The sequence below is a fragment of the Equus przewalskii genome, chromosome 12, assembly GCF_037783145.1.
Source record: "Equus przewalskii isolate Varuska chromosome 12, EquPr2, whole genome shotgun sequence".
NCBI classification, from domain to species: domain Eukaryota; kingdom Metazoa; phylum Chordata; class Mammalia; order Perissodactyla; family Equidae; genus Equus; species Equus przewalskii.
This window is the reverse complement of record NC_091842.1, coordinates 25,743,241-25,763,998: the sequence shown is the minus strand read 5'-3', so window position 1 is coordinate 25,763,998 and position 20,758 is coordinate 25,743,241. Positions and strand designations below refer to the sequence as shown.

The window sequence follows — 20,758 nt, the reverse complement described above, 5'->3', positions numbered from 1 at the left end:
CTCTCTTTACCAAAGACCTATAGCTGCAACTGTGTTAAATATGCATATGCTATTACCCCACTAACACAGTATTATATTTGTTTTTCATGTCATTGCCAAACCCTGCAATACTTACCCTGAGCATGAAAAAGTGTGCTCCTGCTCACAGGAGCAGGTTTTGAGATTGAAATACAATGCTTATCTAGAATGAGAAGATCTGTACAACAAGGGAATCCTACATCTATGTATGGGCAGGAAGTCATCAACTGCTGCTTCTGAGGGTCACAAGACCATTTTGGAAAAGAATACAGAGACCAAAATTGATAGAGACTTGTTTTTATTGGTGATGCCCATCCTCTTTGGAGCTAACAGGGAATGATACTGATGTACAAATGACTTGCTGTTGGTATCTCCTCTGACTCCGCACACACAGTGGTGTAAATCTTTCATGTTTTGATCTCTCCTTGTTCCATTTCTCTTTAGACATAATTTGAAAGCCAGCTTGGCCCTTGTACTTTCTAATTATGTTAAGGTAAAATACTCATAATGAATGCAGTATGAGTTTCAAGTGAGCCTTTCAGATCATAAGTGCATCCTAAGTAAGCAGAGGGATTAAGATAAAGTAAACATATGCGTGTAAACAAAGACACGCGCTTTTGTGTGTGTGTATGTCGGGGGCAGGGACAGAGCTCATATAAAATTAAATAATCATGGTTTATGTGGAAATTGGAAGGGTCAAAAAACAACAAAACACAGGAAAAAAAGCCCACTTTAAGTAAATCTGTAATGTGAAAAAAACTTAAAAATATTCTGAGAGTGGTATATAGTTTTATAGTAGTCATGAGAACATCCAGCGACTGGCTAATTTCTTTGTATCAGCTGGCATGTCTGGCGAATGGCATTCCCATGAAAAGCTTTGTCATCCTTCAGTCTTCCTCCCACAGGCTTTATCTTGTTTCCAAATGATGCTTCAGCGAGGATGTAAGGTCCATGACCCCTAGCGTTAGTGTTGTCCACTCAGGCAGCAAGACCCTGACCAACTGTAGGGACGTGTGAGCACACATCATGAAATGAGTACCAATATTTTGGACGATATGATATTTGGGAAGATATTTGAATTTTTATCCCAATCAAGAAGAAGGGTTTTGTTCATCTGGTTTACATTCAAGAACTAGTGGCTCAGCCTTCGGAGAAACAAACTTTTTTCTGGGTTAGGAAACCTCATCATGAGACTGGAGATAGACTGGTTTGGAAAGCTTCCTCAATTTTTCCTGGCTTCGAAGTCCCCGGCCTCGTAGTGGGATAAGGCCCATTGGAGGCAGATGAATCTGAATAAGAATAATGATAATATTAAGAATTATAATCATTGCAGCAGCTTATATTCAGTGAGGATTTACTAAGTACCATGCTCTCTGCTAAGCACTAAATCTACACTGACTCATTAATCCTCATAATCCCCACATACATTAATCTTCACAATAATCTCATAAGAAAGTATTCCAGTATTTATAGATGAGAAAATAGAAACTCGGAAATTAAATAACTTGCTCAAGATTATACATTAAATGGTAGAGCCAGGATTTGAATCCAGATGTGTCTGATTCCAGAGCTTGTGCTCTTTGCCATATTGCCTGCACGGAGGAAAAAATGACCAGAGACCACACAGTGAGATGAGAATCCAAAGAAGGTGAGGAAAAAAGCGTGTGTACAAAGATATTCTGTGCGCAGTGGAAAACTGGGACCAACCTAAATGCCTACTGAAAGGGTGCTGGTTAAGTTATGGCCCATTCTTATAATAGGATACAAGGCAACCATTTAAAAGATGGAGCAGAGATGTCCAGAAGAGATGAAGTAAAATAAGTAGGCAACAAACAGTAGGCCCAGGGTCCTATGTACTTTAAGAAAACGTATGTACATGAGTATAGGAAAAAAGACTAACGGATATATTACCAAACTATTAGGCTGAGCCAATACAATATAAAATTGCTGTTTCTGTAGGTCAAAAGTAGAATACTGGCAATTTCATATGGTCCAATGTAATAGTATCACTCCCACAGGGTGAGAATTTTTGGCAATTTTCACCTTCTACCTTATGCATTCCTTTAATATTTGAACTTTATTCTTTTATTAACAACAAACCTATCTTTTATGACAAAAATATATTTCCATAAAAAAGGTGAAAGCCAAAAGAGAAAGCGATATAAATGTGAGCTGGCTTTCCCTTCCATATGTGGGAAAGTTGTACAAGTAGGAGAAATCAGACATTTATTGACATTTTAGTTTGTTGTGATGGGTTGGTGGCATGCAAGGACAGTTTATTTCCAACACGCCTCCTTCAGTAGCTCTAGACTTCTTGGCAAACATTAGCCTTCGTACACATTCTTGGAAATAATGGGGTTGATGAGGATCATATCACATGTTAACTGGAGTCACACTTACTGGCCTTGGGTAAGGAATCTGGTAATGCAGTCCAATTTCAATCCTGGCTGTGCATTCATCTATACACTGCTTAATCAGATCTGTGTCCGTGAGCTATTAAAAGAGGAAAACAAGTGAGGCTATTAGCATCTTTCTAATGCTACATAAAGTATAGATGTACATTTTCTTAAACTTTTTCAGTTCATAGCCAGTCATTTAAATATTGATAACTTGAAAAATCAAAAGCAATTTAATATAAAGCTTACTGTGGATTAATTTAAAAATTATTGAAATAAGTAATAGAAGCACATGGTAAAAATAATTCAGATAATTCGAAAGGACAGAATCTAAAAACGAACTCTCCCTCTTGCCCCTGTCTCCCAGTTTCCCTTCTCAGAGACATTATTGGCAGTTTCCTGTTTGTCCTTCCAGGGACATTCTATGCATATATAAGCATATATGTACATAGTTTTCTTTTCTTACACAAATGATAGCTCATTGTTCTGAATCTTGCTTTTTCTTTTTCTACTAACAACTTGAAGCTCCTTCTATATTACACATATAGAGCTGCCCCATTGTTTTTAACAGCTGCACAAAATTCCAACATAAGGCTGTGTTATAATTTAGTCAATCTTCTACTGAAGGACATTTAGGTTATTTCCAATCTTTTGCCATTATAAACAATTCTATTATGGATTCCTCTAAAAATTTATCTAAAAGATACATTCCTAAAGAGAAAACTGCTGGATCACAAAGTATATGTTCATGCATTTTTCTTTTCTTTTTTTGCTGGGAAAGATTCGCCATGAGCTAGCATCCATTGCCAATCTTCCTCTTTTTGCATGTAAGCCACTGCCACAGCATGGCCACTGACAGATGAGTGGTGTAGGTCCATGCCTGGGAACTGAACCCAGGCCACTGAAGTGGAGTGCGCTGAACTTAACCACTAGGCCACTGGGGCTGGCCCTGTTCATGCATTTTTAATTCTCAGATATTCCATCTAGATTCAAATTACCTTCTAGGAGATTGTACCAATTTACATCACCATGAATAAAATCTAAATTACATTTTCACCAGCACTGAATGAGAAGTGCTTCTCCATTGTCTAAAAACCCCCTGAGTAAGATACTAGGGAATAATCCACCTCTTATTTTGAGCTGTAAACTTTCTTGCTCATTATCAGTGAAAGGAAGAAATGACTTTTGAAATTCCATAATAGTCAAATTGTGGTAGTCCAGTTTCAAGTAAAGGAATGAAAAGTTCATTCTGAAAAACAGAAAGCCAGGTAGGAGAAGGGAAGAAATGCTTTCATTCTGAGGACGGGAAATGAGTCAACATGTGGCTCTGTTAAGGGTTTGCAAGTGGGCCTCAGAGCAGAGCTGGGATTGCATCAGCCCCAGATGACACCCACAGTGATGTCTGGGCTGGCATGGCTTGGAAATTCTAAGGCACTCCTGTCCTATGGTACCTCTTGAGGCAGAGAAGACTTCCAGGAAGTGTAGTGCACAGAATCACAGCTGAGTCCCTTGGGGCAGAGGCTCTGCTTTCTGACCTCTGCGCTTCTCAGAAGCTGTTGTTGTAATGTCCACCTTGAGAACAGATTTTATGTTCCCATTTGCCCAACAGGATTCAGAACAGCTCACGAGATACCTTTGGATTATTATTAAGCTCTTACAGAAAGTGAGGATACGAGAAACTACTATGTCCTCGTGAGGAATTGGGGAGAAAGAAGCCCCTGATAAAGATATGGTTGGGGGCTGAGGCCTCCTAGGGCTCCAGCTGCCCCTCTGACCAAGTTTGGGTTAGAGTTTTCCAAATTCATTCAGATATTACCTGTGTGGTTTTGCCATGTTATGTACCATCTATACTAATATTGAAGTTTTTCTGTAAACATACTCTCTCCTAATCATAGTATTTGTGAAATTGTCTGATGTTCTATTTTCTTTAATCTCACTCACGTACCATCACTGGCCCATACACCTCCCTCTGGCTCACACCACATTGGGTCAATTCAAGCAGAGGCAAAGGAAAGATTGATTATCGCCATAACTAAAATCCCAAAGGGTCTTGAGCAGTCCTCAGGTGAGTGACGCTGCAAAGGTTTACTGGGCACATACTACTATGATATCCCAAGCACCAGGCTGGACATTGTGAGGCCATGGTCCCTGCCTTCACCTATCAAGCTTATTACCTGGGCAGAACAACAACTCTGACACAGGAAGCTATAGAAGAGGCACACTAGTATATAATCAACAAAGGCAATGACTGCTGCAGACTTCTATACAGGAATTTAGAATAGGGGCCACGTGGGGTGGGGTGAGGGCAGAGAAATTGAGGAAGACTTCCTGGAGAAGGTCAATTGAATCAAAGCATTTGTGGGGCTGGCCTGGTGGAGCAGGGGTTAAGTTCGCACATTCCGCTTCTCAGTGGCCCGGGGTTCACTGGTTCGGATCCTGAGTGTGGACATGGCACTGCTTGGGAAAAACCATGCTGTGGTAGGCATCCCACATACAAAGTACAGGAAGACTGGCAGGGCCAGTCTTCCTCAGCAAAAAGAGGAGGGTTGGCAGTAGTTAGCTCAGGGCTAATCATCCTCAAATAAATAAATAAATAATAATAAATAAACCAAGTATTTGTAAATGCTCATTAATTTAGTGACAACCACAAGGCAGGGTCCATGGTATATAGGAGAAAAGTACAAGATATTGTCTGTGTGCTCAAAGAACTCGCAATCTGGTTGGGAAGACTACACCAACATAAATGAAGCAAACAAGAAGAAAAAGAGAATAGGACTAACTACTTAGGAGTAGGTGGAGGTCAGTGGTCTCCAAAGTTTTTGATCGTCTACTCTTTTCAATAAAAATTTCTGAGCCCACAGCTCAGATATATGTATTTATGTCGATTTATAAATGAAGTATTAAGTTCATTAAATGTACAAATAAGTTCATTATAAATATACACAAAATGGCTATTTTTAAAGAATGCGATAAAAATAAATAGAAACAGCAGTTGCAGTCTTTCTTTACATTCCTCAGAAGACTGTTGCACTCTGCCGGGGCACACATGGTCTACACGAGGAGCAGCTCCAGCTTGGAGAAGCTGGAGGACGGTCATAAGGGCAGAGAGAAGCTTCACAAGCACGCTGGCCCCTATACAGCATGGGCTCCAGGGCTTCCAGGAAGGAAGGGGCTGCAGAGTAGGAGGGTTTCTTTTGTAGCACTGATCCCGATTGTAATTTTACATTTCTTTCCATCTAACTCTGAAACACCTCTGAGGGACCATGTCTCAGTTTTGCTCATTTTATATCCCCACCGTCTAGTCTGGTGTTTGGCACATGGTGGGCACTCAAATATTTGTTGAAGGAAAGAATGAGAGCAAAGGATTGCAGAGGGGTGACAGGAGCCATGATAGAAGTGTGCAAGCTGGGAAGGGGAGGTGTTCTTGTGGAAAGATCAGTTCTGCTTTGGATCATTATGCTTGTTGTGTGGGCCTTCAGCTGGCTCATGAGAGGCCGAGGCTGAGTATCCAGATATGGAAGCTGGAACCATAAGGTGGTTGCATGCTCCTCAGGCCTCAGGGCAGAGGGCTGACCTTCAGCAGACCCCTACAGCTGGCAGGAGGGTGTGTGGAGAAAAAAGGGCCACAAAGGAGACAGAGACGGGGTCAGAGAAGGAAAAGTAAAGAGAGTAGATTGTCAGGAAGTTTCATGAGGGGAACAATGACAGCACTGAATCCGTGAGGTTAATGAGAAGGAGGTAAAAATGAAAAGTCAGGAGCTGAAAGCCTCTTTCCATGCTTGGTGCCAGGCAGTCTTCCTAAGGAGCTAAGAGATAATGCTTTATGGTTTGTTGGGATGGGTCAAAATCAAGCCTTTTAGAAATGGCTTTTAGCTGCCTGGGGTCTGGGTGTGCTGTTTCATTAAAGTAGCTAATGGAGGCACTATTTTACTCAATTCTGTGGTCCCAAAGGGCAAACTCAGTCTGCTGGCCAAAGAGGCTTGAGTTCAAAGCTAAATTATGAAGGGAACCCTGTGTCTTAATCCTAGTCTCTTCCTTCTGAATGGTTTATAACTTAGAAGCTTTGAATAGCTTATGAAGTGAAAAAGAAAACTTAACTGCACAGCTCCTGTGGGAGTGGTCGGCAACAGACCCAAGGGCGTAAGGAACTGCTCCTCCCCTGAAAATTCTCATTGGCCTGACTTGTGTCACCTGGGTCATGGGGTCTTCTGAGGACGCTGAGCCACTTACCAGTTGGACCAAGACCTGAAACAAGTGAAGAGAGAAACCAGGCTGGGCTCTGCTTCCCACTGGTTGGGCAAGCTAGCTAGGCTGCGCCTTTGGCCCCTTCTTGCTCCACACTCTGTCACTGTGACTTGTGCTGCTCAGTCCTCTCAATGTTAGGACAGAAACGAAGTGAACAAACACCACAAGAAATTGTTCTCCTCCTTGCAATCTCCAAGTGGGGCCTACTTACATTTTTGTTTTTCTGGAACAGCATTCTGGCTTCATTTACCATGTACTGTTTTTCTTTAATGGTGTCTTCCATCTGCCCTGATGCCGCCTGCCATTTCCTTGCAAGCCTGAAAATTCTGCGGTAGAGGCCAAGAACTTCTTGTCGTGTTGCTGTTGTCATCTTCAGACCCACCAAAATAGAAGAGGGAAAATTTGCATAAAAATTCAATTTGACAGTAGGCAGCTAGGCAGATGTACATTTTTTTAATCAAGCTCTTTAATTAGTCTAGAAATAATTGCTCTTTCTCAACAGATCTGGTTGGTAGCACTGCCAGAACAGCACTGTAGGAATACCAGCTCTCTCTCAGCTGGCCTTGTACACCATCCTACAGTTGCGGGTTGCTCACCCACACCATTTGTGATGACAGCCATTTTTACAAACATGGTAAAACCAAAATTCACATTTACTATTCTTTAAACTGGTAAATTCTTTACCAGAATATCCTAGGAATGATGCTTTTAGTGTGTATTCTGGTAAAATTATATCACTAACCTGAGTGCCTAGGAGAAAGCACATTTAGGATAACTGAATTTTCCACTTAAGTCAGAACTTGAATTTAATGCAGGGGTTGCAAACTCAAGGGCCTCCAGGGCCTGACAGGTAACAAAGTAAAGGAACCTGGTGGGTGGGGATAGTGGCCAACTGGAGAGGAGTGCCCCCTTGAAAGGGGACAGTTGCTACTCAGCCCCAGCCAGCTGCTGCCATGTAGAAACAAGGGCCTAGGAAGGCCAGATTCCCTGATAGTTTAACAATAGGTAGCAATCCAGATTTTTAAAATATGAAATCTCAAAAAAGATACATTTATTATTTTTGAAAATATGAATCCCATGAAGGCAAAACAAAATGAGTCTGGAGGCTCAATTCCACCCAGAGATCTGTAACTTTGTTGAAAATATTTCTCAAAATTCTTCGTCTACTTCTTGTCCACATAAGAACCGTACTATAATGGAAAGTCTTTCTGATGACTGAAGATCTTGTGGCCCCTCTGGGTTTTTACTCTAAAACATCAGTTTTAATTTCAGAGGATTGGCTAAATGAGAATTGACCCAAGTATATTCCCTAAAGCTAACTATTTTTAAAAATTAAATCCCTGTCATCTTTAAGTTATTTTTATTATGAAATATTTCAGATATACAAAAAGACACAGAGAATAATATAACTAACAGCCATATATTCACAATGGACCTTAAAGAATAAATATATATATAGTTGAAACTCCCACTGTACCCCTTCCAAATCAAATTCCCCTTCATCTCTCCTAGAAACCGCTATCCTGAATTTTTTATCTTTCTCACACATATCTTTACACTTAACATTGTATAGTATTGCTTTGCAAGCTTAAAATTTTTATATATATAAAAGGTATTATGTTCTTCTGCAATTTGCTTTTTTGCTCATATCTGTAATATTCACCCATGCCGTTACATTTAGCTCTAGTTCATACATTCTCAGTACCGCAATTCTGCCCACTGTATGATGACATCCCAACATACTTGTCTCTCCTCCTGTTGATGGACATTAGGTGTTTCCTTTCTTTTCTACTTATGCAAAAACCTTACCCTACTTCTTTACTATTTACTTCTACATTTAAAAGAAATTCAGAGAAGATACAAAAAAATGTCCCACTACTAGAGGATTCTGATTAGTCCAATTTAGGAGAATGAATTCTGTACTGCCTGTAACAAAAGGGTAGGCTGGGAAGACAAGGAGAACAGATTGGCGAGTGACTAGCAGGGCCAGGCACTGGGACACCTCATTATGAGTCCTGGACTTCCCTCAAACAGGCTCATCAGGATCGGGAAGTAGGCTGCTCACTGCCTTTTGGGAACACAACCCATTCCCAACCCAAGCAGGAGGGGTCATATATGGAAATGGTATGCTTTAGGGTGGTCCTGAGCTTATGAGAATTTGGGCATCTAAAGAATGCAGATGAAAGCTGGAAGAGGTGTGTTTATCTAGAAATTCTAAGCACCTGCAAGGAATTCATCTTACAAAGAATTTTTCTTTGGAATACGATTGCCCCGCCTACTTATCCTGACCCTGCTGACCTTTCTTGAGTAATGAGGAACAAACTAAGACCTAACCATTTGAGGAAAAGCTTGAAAGCACTACTTCACCCAATTCAAAAGCTAAAAGGCCTAAAGTTATATTCAACACCAATTCTGACGTTCATGATGCTTAAAAGGAATTCATAAAAGCCAAAAGAGAACATCATGCTTTGTGGCTAATCGTAAAAGATGATGACATTTTTCCTGGTAGGGAAACAGGTTTCTGCGTTTCTGGCTCTCCCTAAAACTCCATGGTTTCATACGAAAATATGTGAGTCAGTTCCTGTGAGGGGCAGAGAGTCTGTAACTAACTTCTATTAATGATTGCTTCACTTCCCTGTCATTAACAGACAAAACTTCCTTGACTGCATGACACTTAAGGAGAAAAGTGGAGGTCTGGCATATTAAAACAGCAGCAACCTTCTCAAAAGTCTGACTTTAATCAGTTTCCTTCTACTCTCTAAGAACCACAACTTCAAACTGTGACTGATCATATGCCATAATCTGATACACAAGCCCTGCAGTGAGGTTACTCGAGGTAACAAGCAGAACTAACAATTGATATTTAATAGGACTATTTTCAAAACATGTCAATTAATGTTTAAATGTTTTGAAAACTAATTGTGAAAGGGAGATGAGTGCTGTCTCTCTTGCCAATATCAGGTGACCCAGAAAACCTAAATCCTAAAGATTTCCAGAGAGAAGGGTCTAAAGCTGTATTCCCCATTGTGCGGTATTAACAAGTCTGGCCAACCACTTCCTTCCAAGTCTTGAGAGAAAAGGCAGGTAAAGAAAAATGCTTCTTTTGTTCTTTTCTTATTGGACTTCTTTTAGTTCTCTGAGGGAATCACGTTCTTTCTTACCCTAGGGGTACATAACCATCTGCTACCTCTTTCTAGTAGGCTCTGCCCTGACCCCCTCCTATTTCCCTGACCAACCCCTACTCATCCTTCAGGTCCCATTGAAAACATGGATGTCTCAGGAAATCCCCTCCCCCTCCCCTAACCATGGGCATCAGATCAGGTCTCTCTGCTGAACCTTCCCATGGCTCCTTGTATTTCTTCTTTGTAGCACTTATCACTCAGGAAATAGTTTGTTAATGTCTGTCTTCTTCCAATAGAATCTAACCTTTATGAGCACAGTAACCACATCCATCTTATTTACCACTGAATTCACAGCACCTAGCAAGGTGCAGAATCGGAATTTTGTTTGCTAAATAAATGAAAATATCTCTGCTACAGAAAGCTTGTGATTCTAGAAACAAAATCAGTAATATAAAAAAAAAATTTTTTTAGAGCTCTTTTCCTTTTGGTTTGTATTTTTGGCTTTGTCCCTAGAAAAAATATTTTTCTCTTTGTTCCTAGACAAGGTGCCTTTTCCATAAGAGTTTTCTTTCCTATGGATTTAATGCCTTGAAACCAACATTTATTCCCCTAAAACTATCAATGATCTCTCACTACTGATGCAAGGCCGAGGCAGTTCTTTTCCTTTTTCACTAGTAGTATGGGTCGACCTGAAGCAATGGGGTCTGTTGGGATCTTCCCACAGGAGACATCAGGAATATTAAACTGTTTAGAGGACCACAATCAAACTGCAGTCTCACTAGCCATGAAGTCTATTCTTTTTCTTCCTTTTCTTTTTGTGAGGAAGATTGGCCCTGAGCTAACATCTGTTGCCAATATTCCTCTTTTTGCTTGAGGAATATTGTTGCTGAGCTAACATCTGTGCCAATCCTCCTCTATTTTATGTGGGATGCCACCACAGCATGGCTTGATGAGTGGTGCTAAGTTCATGCCCGGGACCCAAACCTGTTAACCCTGTGCCGCCGAAGTGGAATGCAGGAACCTAACTACTACACTACCCTGCCAGCTCCCTGAAGTCTATTCTCATAGAATTTTTACAATTAAAGTTTTATAGTTTTCATTCTGAGACTGACATTTCTTCAAACTCTGCTTCATATTACCTCCTTAACGCCAAAAGCCCAGAATGAGGAAAGATAAGAGATACAAACTGTGCCTGGAAGGAGATGTGACTGGAAACTGGCCTCTTTTTTTCAATTGTACCCCACATATAAACACAGTGCTGAGATAAAATGAGTTACCAAGCACCTCCATTGCAGCCTGGGCCACCAAGAAAAGGCTGACCAGTGCTGGTGCCAGTACCTTTTGGCCTCTGGTCACGGTCAGAAGTCTCCCCTACAGCAGGTGTCCCAAAAATTGACTTGGGAGGTGACTTTTTATGTACAATACCAATATGTACTTTCTTAGTTATGATTCTTTGGACGTGTATTAGAAGAGCCCATCAAATCCACGATGGAAAGTGACTTCAATTTTGTAGTGATACAGAGCTTCCTTTAAATAAATGATTTACACAATTTTTAAAGCTGGTTTAAAATATAGGTAAGTGAGAGTAAAAATTGTGATGTGGAGTCTGAAAAACAGAAGCTTGGAAGCAGCACCCTGCTGGGTCACGCCTCCGTGTTTATCCTGGCGGGGCGTTCCACTTCGAATGCCTCTTTTCTGCTAGCCACCCGAGCCCACCTAGGAGATACCTATTTCCTCCCCAGCTTGTCTGGAGCTCCTTTCTCTCGGCTTCTATCACAGCCAGCTGTTGCTCCTTTGCAATTTCAGTGTGTCTTCTTCTCAGAGTCTCTGGATTCCTGGAGGGCAGGGACTGTGTTTTGCTCATTAGAGTAATAATAACAACTATGGTTGCTGTGCACTTACTCTGTGCAGAGGCTTCGCCAGGTGCTTTACATATATCAACTTCCATAACCATCACAACAATCCTGTAAGATAGACACCACCATCATCCCGTTTTACAAAGGAGGAACCTGATGCAATGAGAGGTTAAGTAACTTGTGCAAGGTCACAGAGCTAGTAGAAGGTAGGGTCAGGATTCAAACCCAGATAGTTTGAAATCAGAGGCCAAACTTGTAATCACTAAATAGGCTGCTCAATCTCAGTAAATGTGGTTGAATGGCTGTTGATTGCTTTAACGAGCTTAGCTAATTGTGACAAAGGGAACTAAACAATTCTATTCCCTTACAAAGAGAGAAAGACCATGTTTTTGCACCTCCAGATGAATTACAATAATCTTTTTATAAGGTTTCCCATTTACCATCTGCCTCTGCCCCTCCTCTGCAACTGCCCTTCTTCAATAATTATGTTACCCACTAGCACCTTTAAAGGAGGCTGTGCACTTGGCTAGGCTGCTCTGCTCTTCTGATCCCTGCAGCAACCCTGCCCCTGACACTCCAAAGGGAGCTCACATCACAGAAGGGACAGCAGGGCTCCGTTACAGTGCTACCACCCTAGGGGCCTCAGTTCTCCCTCCCAAGCGCACAAGCATCCATCCATTCCACATTCATTCAGGGCCTGCCACATGCAGTTCCAGGGATACTGATAAACAAGCTGCCATGGTCCCTGCTCTCCTAATAGCTTAGAGTCTAGCGGCAGAGGCAGATGATATACCAAAAAAACCAAATGATTTCTGACAGTGATATGTGCTTTCAAGGGATGAAACAGTAATATGATACGAATAAGCAGAGGTGGAGGTTAATTTATTTTGAGTAGTCAGTGACATTTGAGCTGAGTCCTGAACAGTGTGAAGGAGCCAATTAATGGGAAGAGTTAAGGGGAATGTGGTGCAGAAAGAGGAACAGCAGGAACAAAGGCTATGAGATGGGAACCAACTTCAATGTTAATGCAGGGAAAGCCTACGGGGTGAGGCCTCAGGTGGGCAGAATCCAGCACAGGCTGAGAGGCTAGGCCCTAGAAAGGCATTTGGTTTATAATCCAATCACGAAAGGAAGACATCAGCAAGTTTTAATTAAGTTGGAGTATCATGGTCTGATTTACATCTTTTAAAATATGCTGGATTTCAAACCATATCCTAAGCACTTAGGACTCTACCAATCTTGCAGATGGTGAAAAGAGTCTTGCCTAATGCCACCTAATTGACAGGAGAGTTGGGATTACGAGTCAAAAAAGCTGGATGATTATTTCCCTAACCATAAGCTTTTCCCTGTTTTTATTTTGGAGTCGGTATTGAGGACTCATAATGGGCAGTGATCAATCTTCTAAAAAAAAAAAAGCACCAGCCACTCACCCTCCCACTTGCTGTTGAGCGCACAAGTGAAAGGTCTGGGTAGGCTCCAAGAACCCACTCTATACAGCACATCTAGGCCCTTGGCATGTCTAGATCTATTTTACAGGAGGCCTATGGGAAGCCTTGCTAGCACCAGGGGCTTCATCCACTTCACCCTTTTCCCAACCTTTGGAACAATTTCCCCCACCTTTGGAAACAGCATACAGGATGAACACTTAGGAGTTTAAGAGCAGAAATGAAAATTCCCTTTCCCCAGATGAAATTTATAGAAGTATGACTCTGGTCTCAGGAATGTCAAAATTCCAAATGTTGGGCTCTCATGAGGCTTTCCTCTCTACTGAAGAAGTGCTGCAGTATAAACAAGGGACAGAAAAGGCAAGGGGAATTAACGGACTTTCAGGCCCCAGGTGGAAGGAAAGACTCTTTCCATTCTTTCAAGATCTGCCCCTAAGTGGAATTTTTTTTTCTCTCATTATAACCAATAATGTAACGTAGTCAATTTTTCTCCCAACTACTTTTAGTTTACTTTTTTTTTGGTGCGGGGTTTAAGGGGGGGAGAGGGTGGAGATTGTGAAACTCACACAAGCAAAATCATTGTCTTATGTGTTCACTGTGCACCAGTAGGGGCCTGTCCCATGTCCTGCTGCCCTATCTCCTTAGATCTGAGTTTTGCCAAATGAAGGCCGCAACTCACACAATCAAAATATTCTTTCTTTGCTTAGTTGTTGATTCTCATCCTTTGGCTTCCATCACTTTTCACAGGGTACCTTCTTCTTTACACTGAGACTGGGTCAGCATCCCTGCTATGTGTACCCTGGGGACCTCTAGCATACCCCTATCATAATGTCCATCTTTCATCCTACTCTCCTGTAATTTTCTGCTTGACTTACCTTTCTTCCTCCACTGTGTGTGTTTTGGTAGGGGAGTGGCGGGGAAAAGAAGGTTGGGACTATGTCTCATTCATTACACTCCTAGACCTGGCACATAATTGGAGCTTGAAATATATTTATTGGAATAATAAATTCACGCACACAGAATAGTCACCAGTAATGCCCATTCTCATCCTGAGCCATAAGCAGTGGCACTCGGACCAAGTTTCCCTGAAGACCCTAGAGCATTTTAAAATACTAATTAACCCTCACAATGATGTTTTCAAGGGTAGTACTGTGGGTATCAGGATAAAGAACTGAGGACTCAGTGTTATTTGGGGAGGAGGCCTTATCAGTTCCACACAGGGCAGTATAAGCTACACAGCTATAATGTAACCCTCATTCTTAAGTTCTTTTAAGACCAGTTAGGGTTTGTCCACTGGAACAAAATGATTTACTATGCTTCCATGAAGCTTAGAACCATGAGAAAAATGCAGTTCTGATACTTTTTTCTTGAAAGACAATCATTTTGGGGAATAAGGTCCATTGCACCCAAATGATCACGGGTCAAAACCAACCCCCAAAATTGTAATTTAAAGCTTTTATCATTTGGAAAACCTTTATGTAACTGAATGCTCTCATAATGCCAAGGCAAACAGATTTTCTTGCCCCAACAGCAGAATAGAGAATAACTGTCTTGGTTTTAGGCATTCTGAGTTTTTCCACATATGTAAGGAACAGGAGATTTAATACAAACAATCAACTAATGGGCTCTGGAGCGGTCAAACCTGGGTTTGAATCCAGACTTCACCACATTGGGCAAATTCTTAATCTTCCTGAGCCTCAGTTTCTTAAAATGTAAAATGAGGTAACATTAGAACCTTCTGCAAAGGTTGAAAGGATAATTCATGAGATAATCCATGTAAATCATTTAGCATTGGGAATTAGCAAAGGCAAACCTTACCTCAATGGAAGGGAATAAAGGAGGAACAATAGGCCTCTTTTATGCTAAGCTTTGTCCGCAGAGGAGGGAAAAGAAATTTGTTGCCTGTTGGCAAATTTATTGCTTTGTGGTAGTAATGGATTTTCCTAAAGCTGTTTCCCTCCGATCGTTAATAATCACTGTACAGCAGAGGGCTATTGTTCTTCAGGATGAGTAAATAACCCTGTTGGAGGCACTGCTTATCTCCAGACCGCAGCGCGTACTTCTTACTGGAAACACAATGCAGGTGCCAACACCAAAGGCATGACCAGGCTTCTCTTCCTATTTTTCTTCCTTTATCTCTTACTTCTTGCTTATCTTTTGGAGCACTTTTCTCCTAGATCTCTTATACTCCCTACTTTCTGGTGTACATCCATATCCTATACAGTATCATCCTTACCCAAATCAAATAACCTTTAAGCTAAACCGTGCCCCAACACCTCTCTCCTCTATTCTTCCTCCCCTCCATGAATACACACACACACACCCCCCCCTCATGGACTTGTTTCCTGTTCTAGATTCAGTTTTTGGTTACTAGAATCCAAAAAAGGAAGTGTAATGCCACACACGGTTTTGCAAATCTCAGGATATGCTTGTGCAGAGTACTTAATCATACCACAGCTATTCTCTGAAACAGCATTTTTTTACATAGAAAGTGACAATATGGTGTGTCAGAGATAGAGGGCAGGGAGGGGAAGGTAGATGGTATTTTTATTTTACTTAAAAGAAATTAGGTTAGGCTCTGTAGTATGGGAAATCTTCAGAACACAGGGAAAACCCAAAATATTGGTGTCTGAAAGACTTCTAAACTATCTCAAACAAGATCATATGAGGCAAGAACACTCATTCTAAATATAACAGCACAAGAGCACATTCATGATTATACTAGTCAGGGGAACTCCAATCGGCTACTGTAACTAAGAGATATATAGCTATTTTTGGAAACCAAGTTTTGGTCCCTCAGTTCAAAAGAAATAGAAGTATCTGTCTCCTTATCAGTATATTTGAAAAGACAAGACAAGGTAAGGGTCAATCAGAGGTGGTGAGAACCAGTTACGGGAATAGGAGGTGGTGTTAGAGTGTGTGTGTGTGTGTGTGTGTGTGTGTGTGTGTGTGTGTGTGTGTGTTCAACCCTTCATAGGAACTAGGGAAGTTAGATAACACAAAACACTTAAATTTAAATTAATATTTAAATCCTTCCTTTGTGATAACTTCCTAAGGAACTGAATTAGGAAACTGATAAAAGGGCTGTAGTTATAACATTAGATATAGGTGCTTTCTAGCACCTGACCCTTGATCAAAACATCTGATAAATAACCTCGCTCTGCACAGGAGTCCCTGCCTTCATGACAGTTTCGAAGTACCCTCCAACTATCAAACAGCTATCAAACAGGAAAGTTCTCTCATCTGCAGAGGCCCTGGAACTCCTTACTAGACAAAACTCCTTGAGAGTAGGAGCAGTGATTGTCCATCTTTACACACGTGCAATGATTAGCACGCAGAGTACCTTCAAATTCCTCCTGTCCAGCACTGACCAATAGAATGTTCTTCCATGATGGAAATATTCTATATCTGTGCTGTCCAACAGTGTAGCCACTGGCCATATCTACTGGGCACCTGAAACATGGTTAGTGCATCTGAGGAACTGTATTTAAAATTTTTATTGTATTAAATTTAAATAGCTGCATGAAGCTAGTGGCTACAGATGGACAGCATAGCTCTAGACCAAGAACTGCAAATCAAATGACCACAGGGGTCAGGCAGGTAGTGGAAGGGAGAGACAAACTTGAGCATTGAGCTACAGACAAAGGGGGAAGTAGCTCATTTGCTCCAGTTGACTGTTGCTGTGTAGGAACCTCAGGCTGGTGTTGCCAGATTGTCTCATTTTCAAATGAAGCTGAAAATCTGGATTTTGATGTCCAATTTTTAAATGTTGGCAAGTAAATTTAAAAAATAATTTAAATCACTTTGTGGGCTGAACAATATGTTTGCAGGCAATATGTGTCTTACCAGTTTGAAATCTCTAATCTAGGCTAACCCCACCCCCCCCCCCCCCCCAGCTCACAGAAAAAGGCCTTATCCAAGGCCACTCTGCTGGTCAGTAGCAGATCCAAGATTCAAACCTAGGCCTTCTGATTCGTCTTCTGATGCCCTTTCTAGATTTTATGAGATTGACCATATGTCAATTGTGGTGGCAGTGGTAACAGTAGCAGGGACAAAAGCCCCTTTATCAGAAGATGTTGAAGTCCAGGACTGATACCTTATGAACACAGTGTTCCTACCTAGCTATAACCACGTGTTGGGCCCTATGGGCAAGGCTCTGTACTAGGAGCCAGTAGGACACAAAGAAGAAATAGTCCATGGGGGAGTCAGACAAATAAACAATTAACCAGCCAAGTCAGGCTTGCTATAATGGACACAAATCACCGGCGGCACAGAAGTCCTAAAGCACTGACAACTAGGAGAGGGAGGGCGGGAAGAGATTTGAGCCAGGCTTTAGAGGAAAGTAGAAGCTGGCTATTGGGAGGATGAGTCTCACTAATTATGAGGGTGGGTCCCATTATTACAGGATATTAAGGGGGCCTCCTTTTATCTTCGAGGCCTTGCCTGTGTCCCTTTGGCTCGTTTCTCCTTCTCTGCGTAATCTCTAAATTTAAAGAGCCCCAAGGAGTTCAGCGGCCTTTCTCTTTATCTACACCCTCTTCTTAGGTGACCTAGGAATAAACCCCTACGTTTATTCTATCTGATTATGACTTTTCCCCTAACTCGAATATTTAACTTCTCAACATCTTCACCTGCATGGTTAATAGACTTATCAAACCTAATATGTTCAAAAGAGAACTTATGATACTCTCTTCTAACCTATTTTCCCTTAGGAGTGCTCATTGGTTCCTTCCTCTCCCATACACTTCACATCCAATTCGGCAGCAAGTCCTGCAAGCTCTACTTCCAAAATACATTCTGAATTGAATTCTCTCCATTTCCACCAAGACTGCAACACTACCAGCACCTCTCTCTTGGCCTAAAGTAACAGCCTCCTAACAGGTTTGACTACTTCTTCCCCTCTCTATCCAGCAACCATGAGTGATTTCTTAAAAAATGTAAACCAGATCAGGTCACTCCCTTTCTTAAAACCCTCTGGTAACCTAATAGCCAAACCCTTACCTTGGTCTAAAAGTCTCGACTTGATCAGGCCCCGCCACTTCATCACAGACCACTCTGGCCCTTGTTCTTTCTGCTCCAAGCCATCTGGCCTTCTCGCGTTTCCTTCCTCTTAACCCTTCCCGTTGAATCTTTTCTCCACCTAGAAAGCTCATTCCTCAACTTCCCCCTTTTCTCGGATCTCCGCCAAACCTGGCCTCCTCCGAACAGCCTTACCTGATTTAGAGTGGCCCTCCCCCCATCTTCTAGGACATCACCCGGTATGACTGTCTTCGGGGGCATTTCTCACTTGCTGATATCTTCCTTACTGATTTACTTTTTAACTTTCTCCTGGACTCGAATAAAAAGTCACGAAGCAAGGCACCCTTCTATGGACTGAGGAAATTAACAAGCTGGTGCTCACTGTCCTAAAAAGTCTCGGAATTCTGTATGGGGCTTCGTTTGGGTCAGCCTTCGCCAGCAAGACGCCTCTAGCCCCCAGCATTGCCCCTCTTAATCTCTCATATACATTCGGGGATCCAAAGGATGCAGAAAAGTCTCAGATGGACCCCAAACTGGCATCTCAGCGCCCCCAAACTAGGCCTCCCCTTCTTGGCCCTCGGGCCGCTTCCCTCGGCAGGTTCCCGAGGCCAATGGCGATGACACTGAGCCGCCCTCGAGAGGCTGGGGTCACACAAGCGCGTCTCCTAGCAACGTTGCACCTCCCCTCCCCCACCCCACCCCTGCCCCTGAGGAGCCAACCCCTTCCCCCAGTCTCCCGCGCCAGGAGTCAGCGTCTCCATCCCCTACACTCACTCTGCGTCAGTCCTGCCTTCCCCACCCACAGAAGTGCCACAGCCCCCAGCGTGCGGGGAGGAGGCGGCACCAGGAGCCCAGCTGAGCCGCAGTCCACCGAGCTCCGGCAGGTCCGGTAGGCCAGGCCAGATCAAACCACCGGGCGAACCTCTGTGGGAGCATAGTCCCGGGTCAGGGGTAGTCTCGAGCCTCCCTCAACTTCAAACTCTAGCCCACCCTCTGCCGTATACTCAACAATGTAGCCCACTTCATCCTTTCCCTATTTTCCCTTTACCCCTTTCGCTATCCTTCCCCCCCCATTCCAGCCAAAAAATGGTCCAGTCCAGCAGCTCCTAGCCCTCCCTCCCGGTCGCTAGGTCTTTGCCCTTACTTGGCGACGGCTTCGTACGTGTTTGCGTACGTCGTGACGCAACATTCCACCCGTTCGCTCCCCACCCCTTTCCTACTCTCCCGCCTGGAGCGGGCGGCCTGCGGGGTTACCGGAAGTGATGATGCAGGAGGCGATGGAGGGGGCGGGGCTTCGGGGCGGCCGCCGCCGGTGGGCCGCAGATGAAGAGGAGGCGGCGGCAGTGGTGGAAGAAGAGGCGGAGGCGGCGGGGGTAGGGAGCCTGGAAACGCGAGCGGGGATGGTAGGTGGTTTGGACCCGCCGGGCCGCCGTCGTTTCCAGAAAGGGTTTGACTGGAGGAACCTCTGGAGCAGCTGTGAGTTTGGGGAGGGGGAGGTTGAGAAAAGGGGGGGCATTGAGAGATGAAGGGGCGGGGGTTGGGTACTTTCGAGAATGGGGGCGGGGTGGAAGGAGAGGAGTGGAAATCAGCGCCTTGTCTGGACTGGTCCCTCTGGAAGAGGAGGCTGCGAGGGGAGCCTGTGGCGTGTCAGCCGCGGAGCTCAGAAAACTTACCCACTGTCCTTGCCTCCCCACCGCCAGCACCCCTCAACCCAGGGCCTGGGGGTCTGGGGGCCGGAGCTGCCCTGGAAGGGGTGCAGTCTCCGGTCCTATGCCCCGGGTAAGCGCTGTGAGGTAGGAGCCCAAGCGGGAGGTGGTGGGTGAATCTCCAGCTCCCTCCGCTCTCATTTCCCTCCCCACCCCCATCCTTCTCTTTAATCATTAACAGCCCTGGAATTAAGGGGCTCAGACCTGAAGGCCTTTCTGTGCACCTTCGCTATAAACGATAACCGTCTGTGCTTGAGGTAATTGGGCTGGAGGCTTTGCCTGTGTCCTGTATAGGAAGTGGGACGGGGTGACAAATGTATTGTTTTCCATTCCCTCTCACCCCTCATCCTCCCTCATACACATCACTCCTTTCCACTTTAATTTTCTGTGGCTAGGTGCTAGACGTCGTGGTTTCGTTTTTCTTTTTTTCCTCATGGTGCTTGGTACCTTGGTTACCTCTTTTGAATTTGGCATTCAGCCTCTATCCCGGATCTTAACTGCACACTTTGTAATAATACTCCAGTTACAGGCTGTGTCACATTGGGAGTACCTCTCAATACCTGCTAGCTCCTGATTAAAATGAGCATTTTCTCCTACGAATACTGGAATTCCAAAGCCCTTGCAAGGATTCCTAAATGGCATCATAGCCCAGGAATCAAGATCTCTTGCTCTGAATACTTTGTGTGAGGAATTTACATGTTGTCAACTCTTTCCAAAATGATTTGATGTTAGGCTAATTCTGGATTTCTGTGTTTCTCTCCACCCACACTTCATGATGCACTTCAGAGAACAGAAAACCTGATATTGCTTTTTTGTTTTTACAATTGGACAATAGCTCTTTTATCTTTTTCTCCATTTGTGTGTCTGGCACACAAGTCTTCAGTGACACATTCGGCTTGTGCTGATTTCCATCTTATTTATTTAGCTGATTCTTTGTGTATAGATGGTCCT

General features: G+C 43.2%; 2 protein-coding genes across 22 annotated transcripts in view; one reads left to right on the top strand and one right to left on the bottom strand.

The window, feature by feature from the left end:
• Positions 1 to 299: 299 nt before the first annotated feature.
• Positions 300 to 19,797, bottom strand: LYRM1 (LYR motif containing 1). Of its 14 annotated transcripts, none has more exons than XM_008532241.2 (6): positions 18,876 to 19,000; positions 11,509 to 11,745; positions 6,871 to 7,029; positions 6,513 to 6,659; positions 2,419 to 2,511; positions 300 to 1,307 (listed from the first exon to the last, which is right to left on the bottom strand). In XM_008532241.2, exons 3-6 carry the CDS (start codon positions 7,027 to 7,029, stop codon positions 1,191 to 1,193), a joined length of 516 nt encoding a protein of 171 aa, XP_008530463.2. In that variant the 5' UTR covers positions 11,509 to 11,745; positions 18,876 to 19,000; the 3' UTR covers positions 300 to 1,190. The 14 variants fall into 14 exon arrangements, with proteins under 14 accessions (XP_008530463.2, XP_008530460.2, XP_008530462.2 ...); XM_008532238.2 differs by having other exon boundaries at positions 11,684 to 11,745; XM_008532240.2 differs by lacking the exon at positions 18,876 to 19,000 and adding an exon at positions 18,084 to 18,726 and having other exon boundaries at positions 11,684 to 11,745.
• The window catches only part of DCUN1D3 (defective in cullin neddylation 1 domain containing 3), a 38,549-nt gene continuing 36,578 nt past the window's right edge, over positions 18,788 to 20,758 (top strand). Inside the window, exon 1 of one of the 8 annotated variants that reach the window (XM_070568388.1) lies at positions 18,788 to 18,985. The gene's annotated coding sequence lies outside the window, so the exon portion shown is untranslated. Of the gene's footprint in view, positions 18,991 to 19,288; positions 19,578 to 19,679; positions 19,895 to 20,758 lie in introns of those variants that run through there. The other 7 variants (XM_008532246.2, XM_070568386.1, XM_070568387.1 and 4 more) reach the window with 7 other exon arrangements.

Bases quoted from the DNA above. Each gene is read 5' to 3' on its own strand.
- LYRM1 (XM_008532235.2), bottom strand. From the start codon at position 18,362: ATGCCCCCGAAGACAGTCATACCGGGTGATGTCCTAGAAGATGGGGGG. The intron at 2,512-6,512 runs GTTAAGTTTTCT...CTCTTTTAATAG, and splicing joins ACTCCCACAGGAGCTGTGCA to CTCACGGACACAGATCTGAT. The intron at 1,308-2,418 runs GTAAGTGTGACT...ATTCTTATTCAG, and splicing joins AGATTCCTTACCCAAGGCCA to ATTCATCTGCCTCCAATGGG.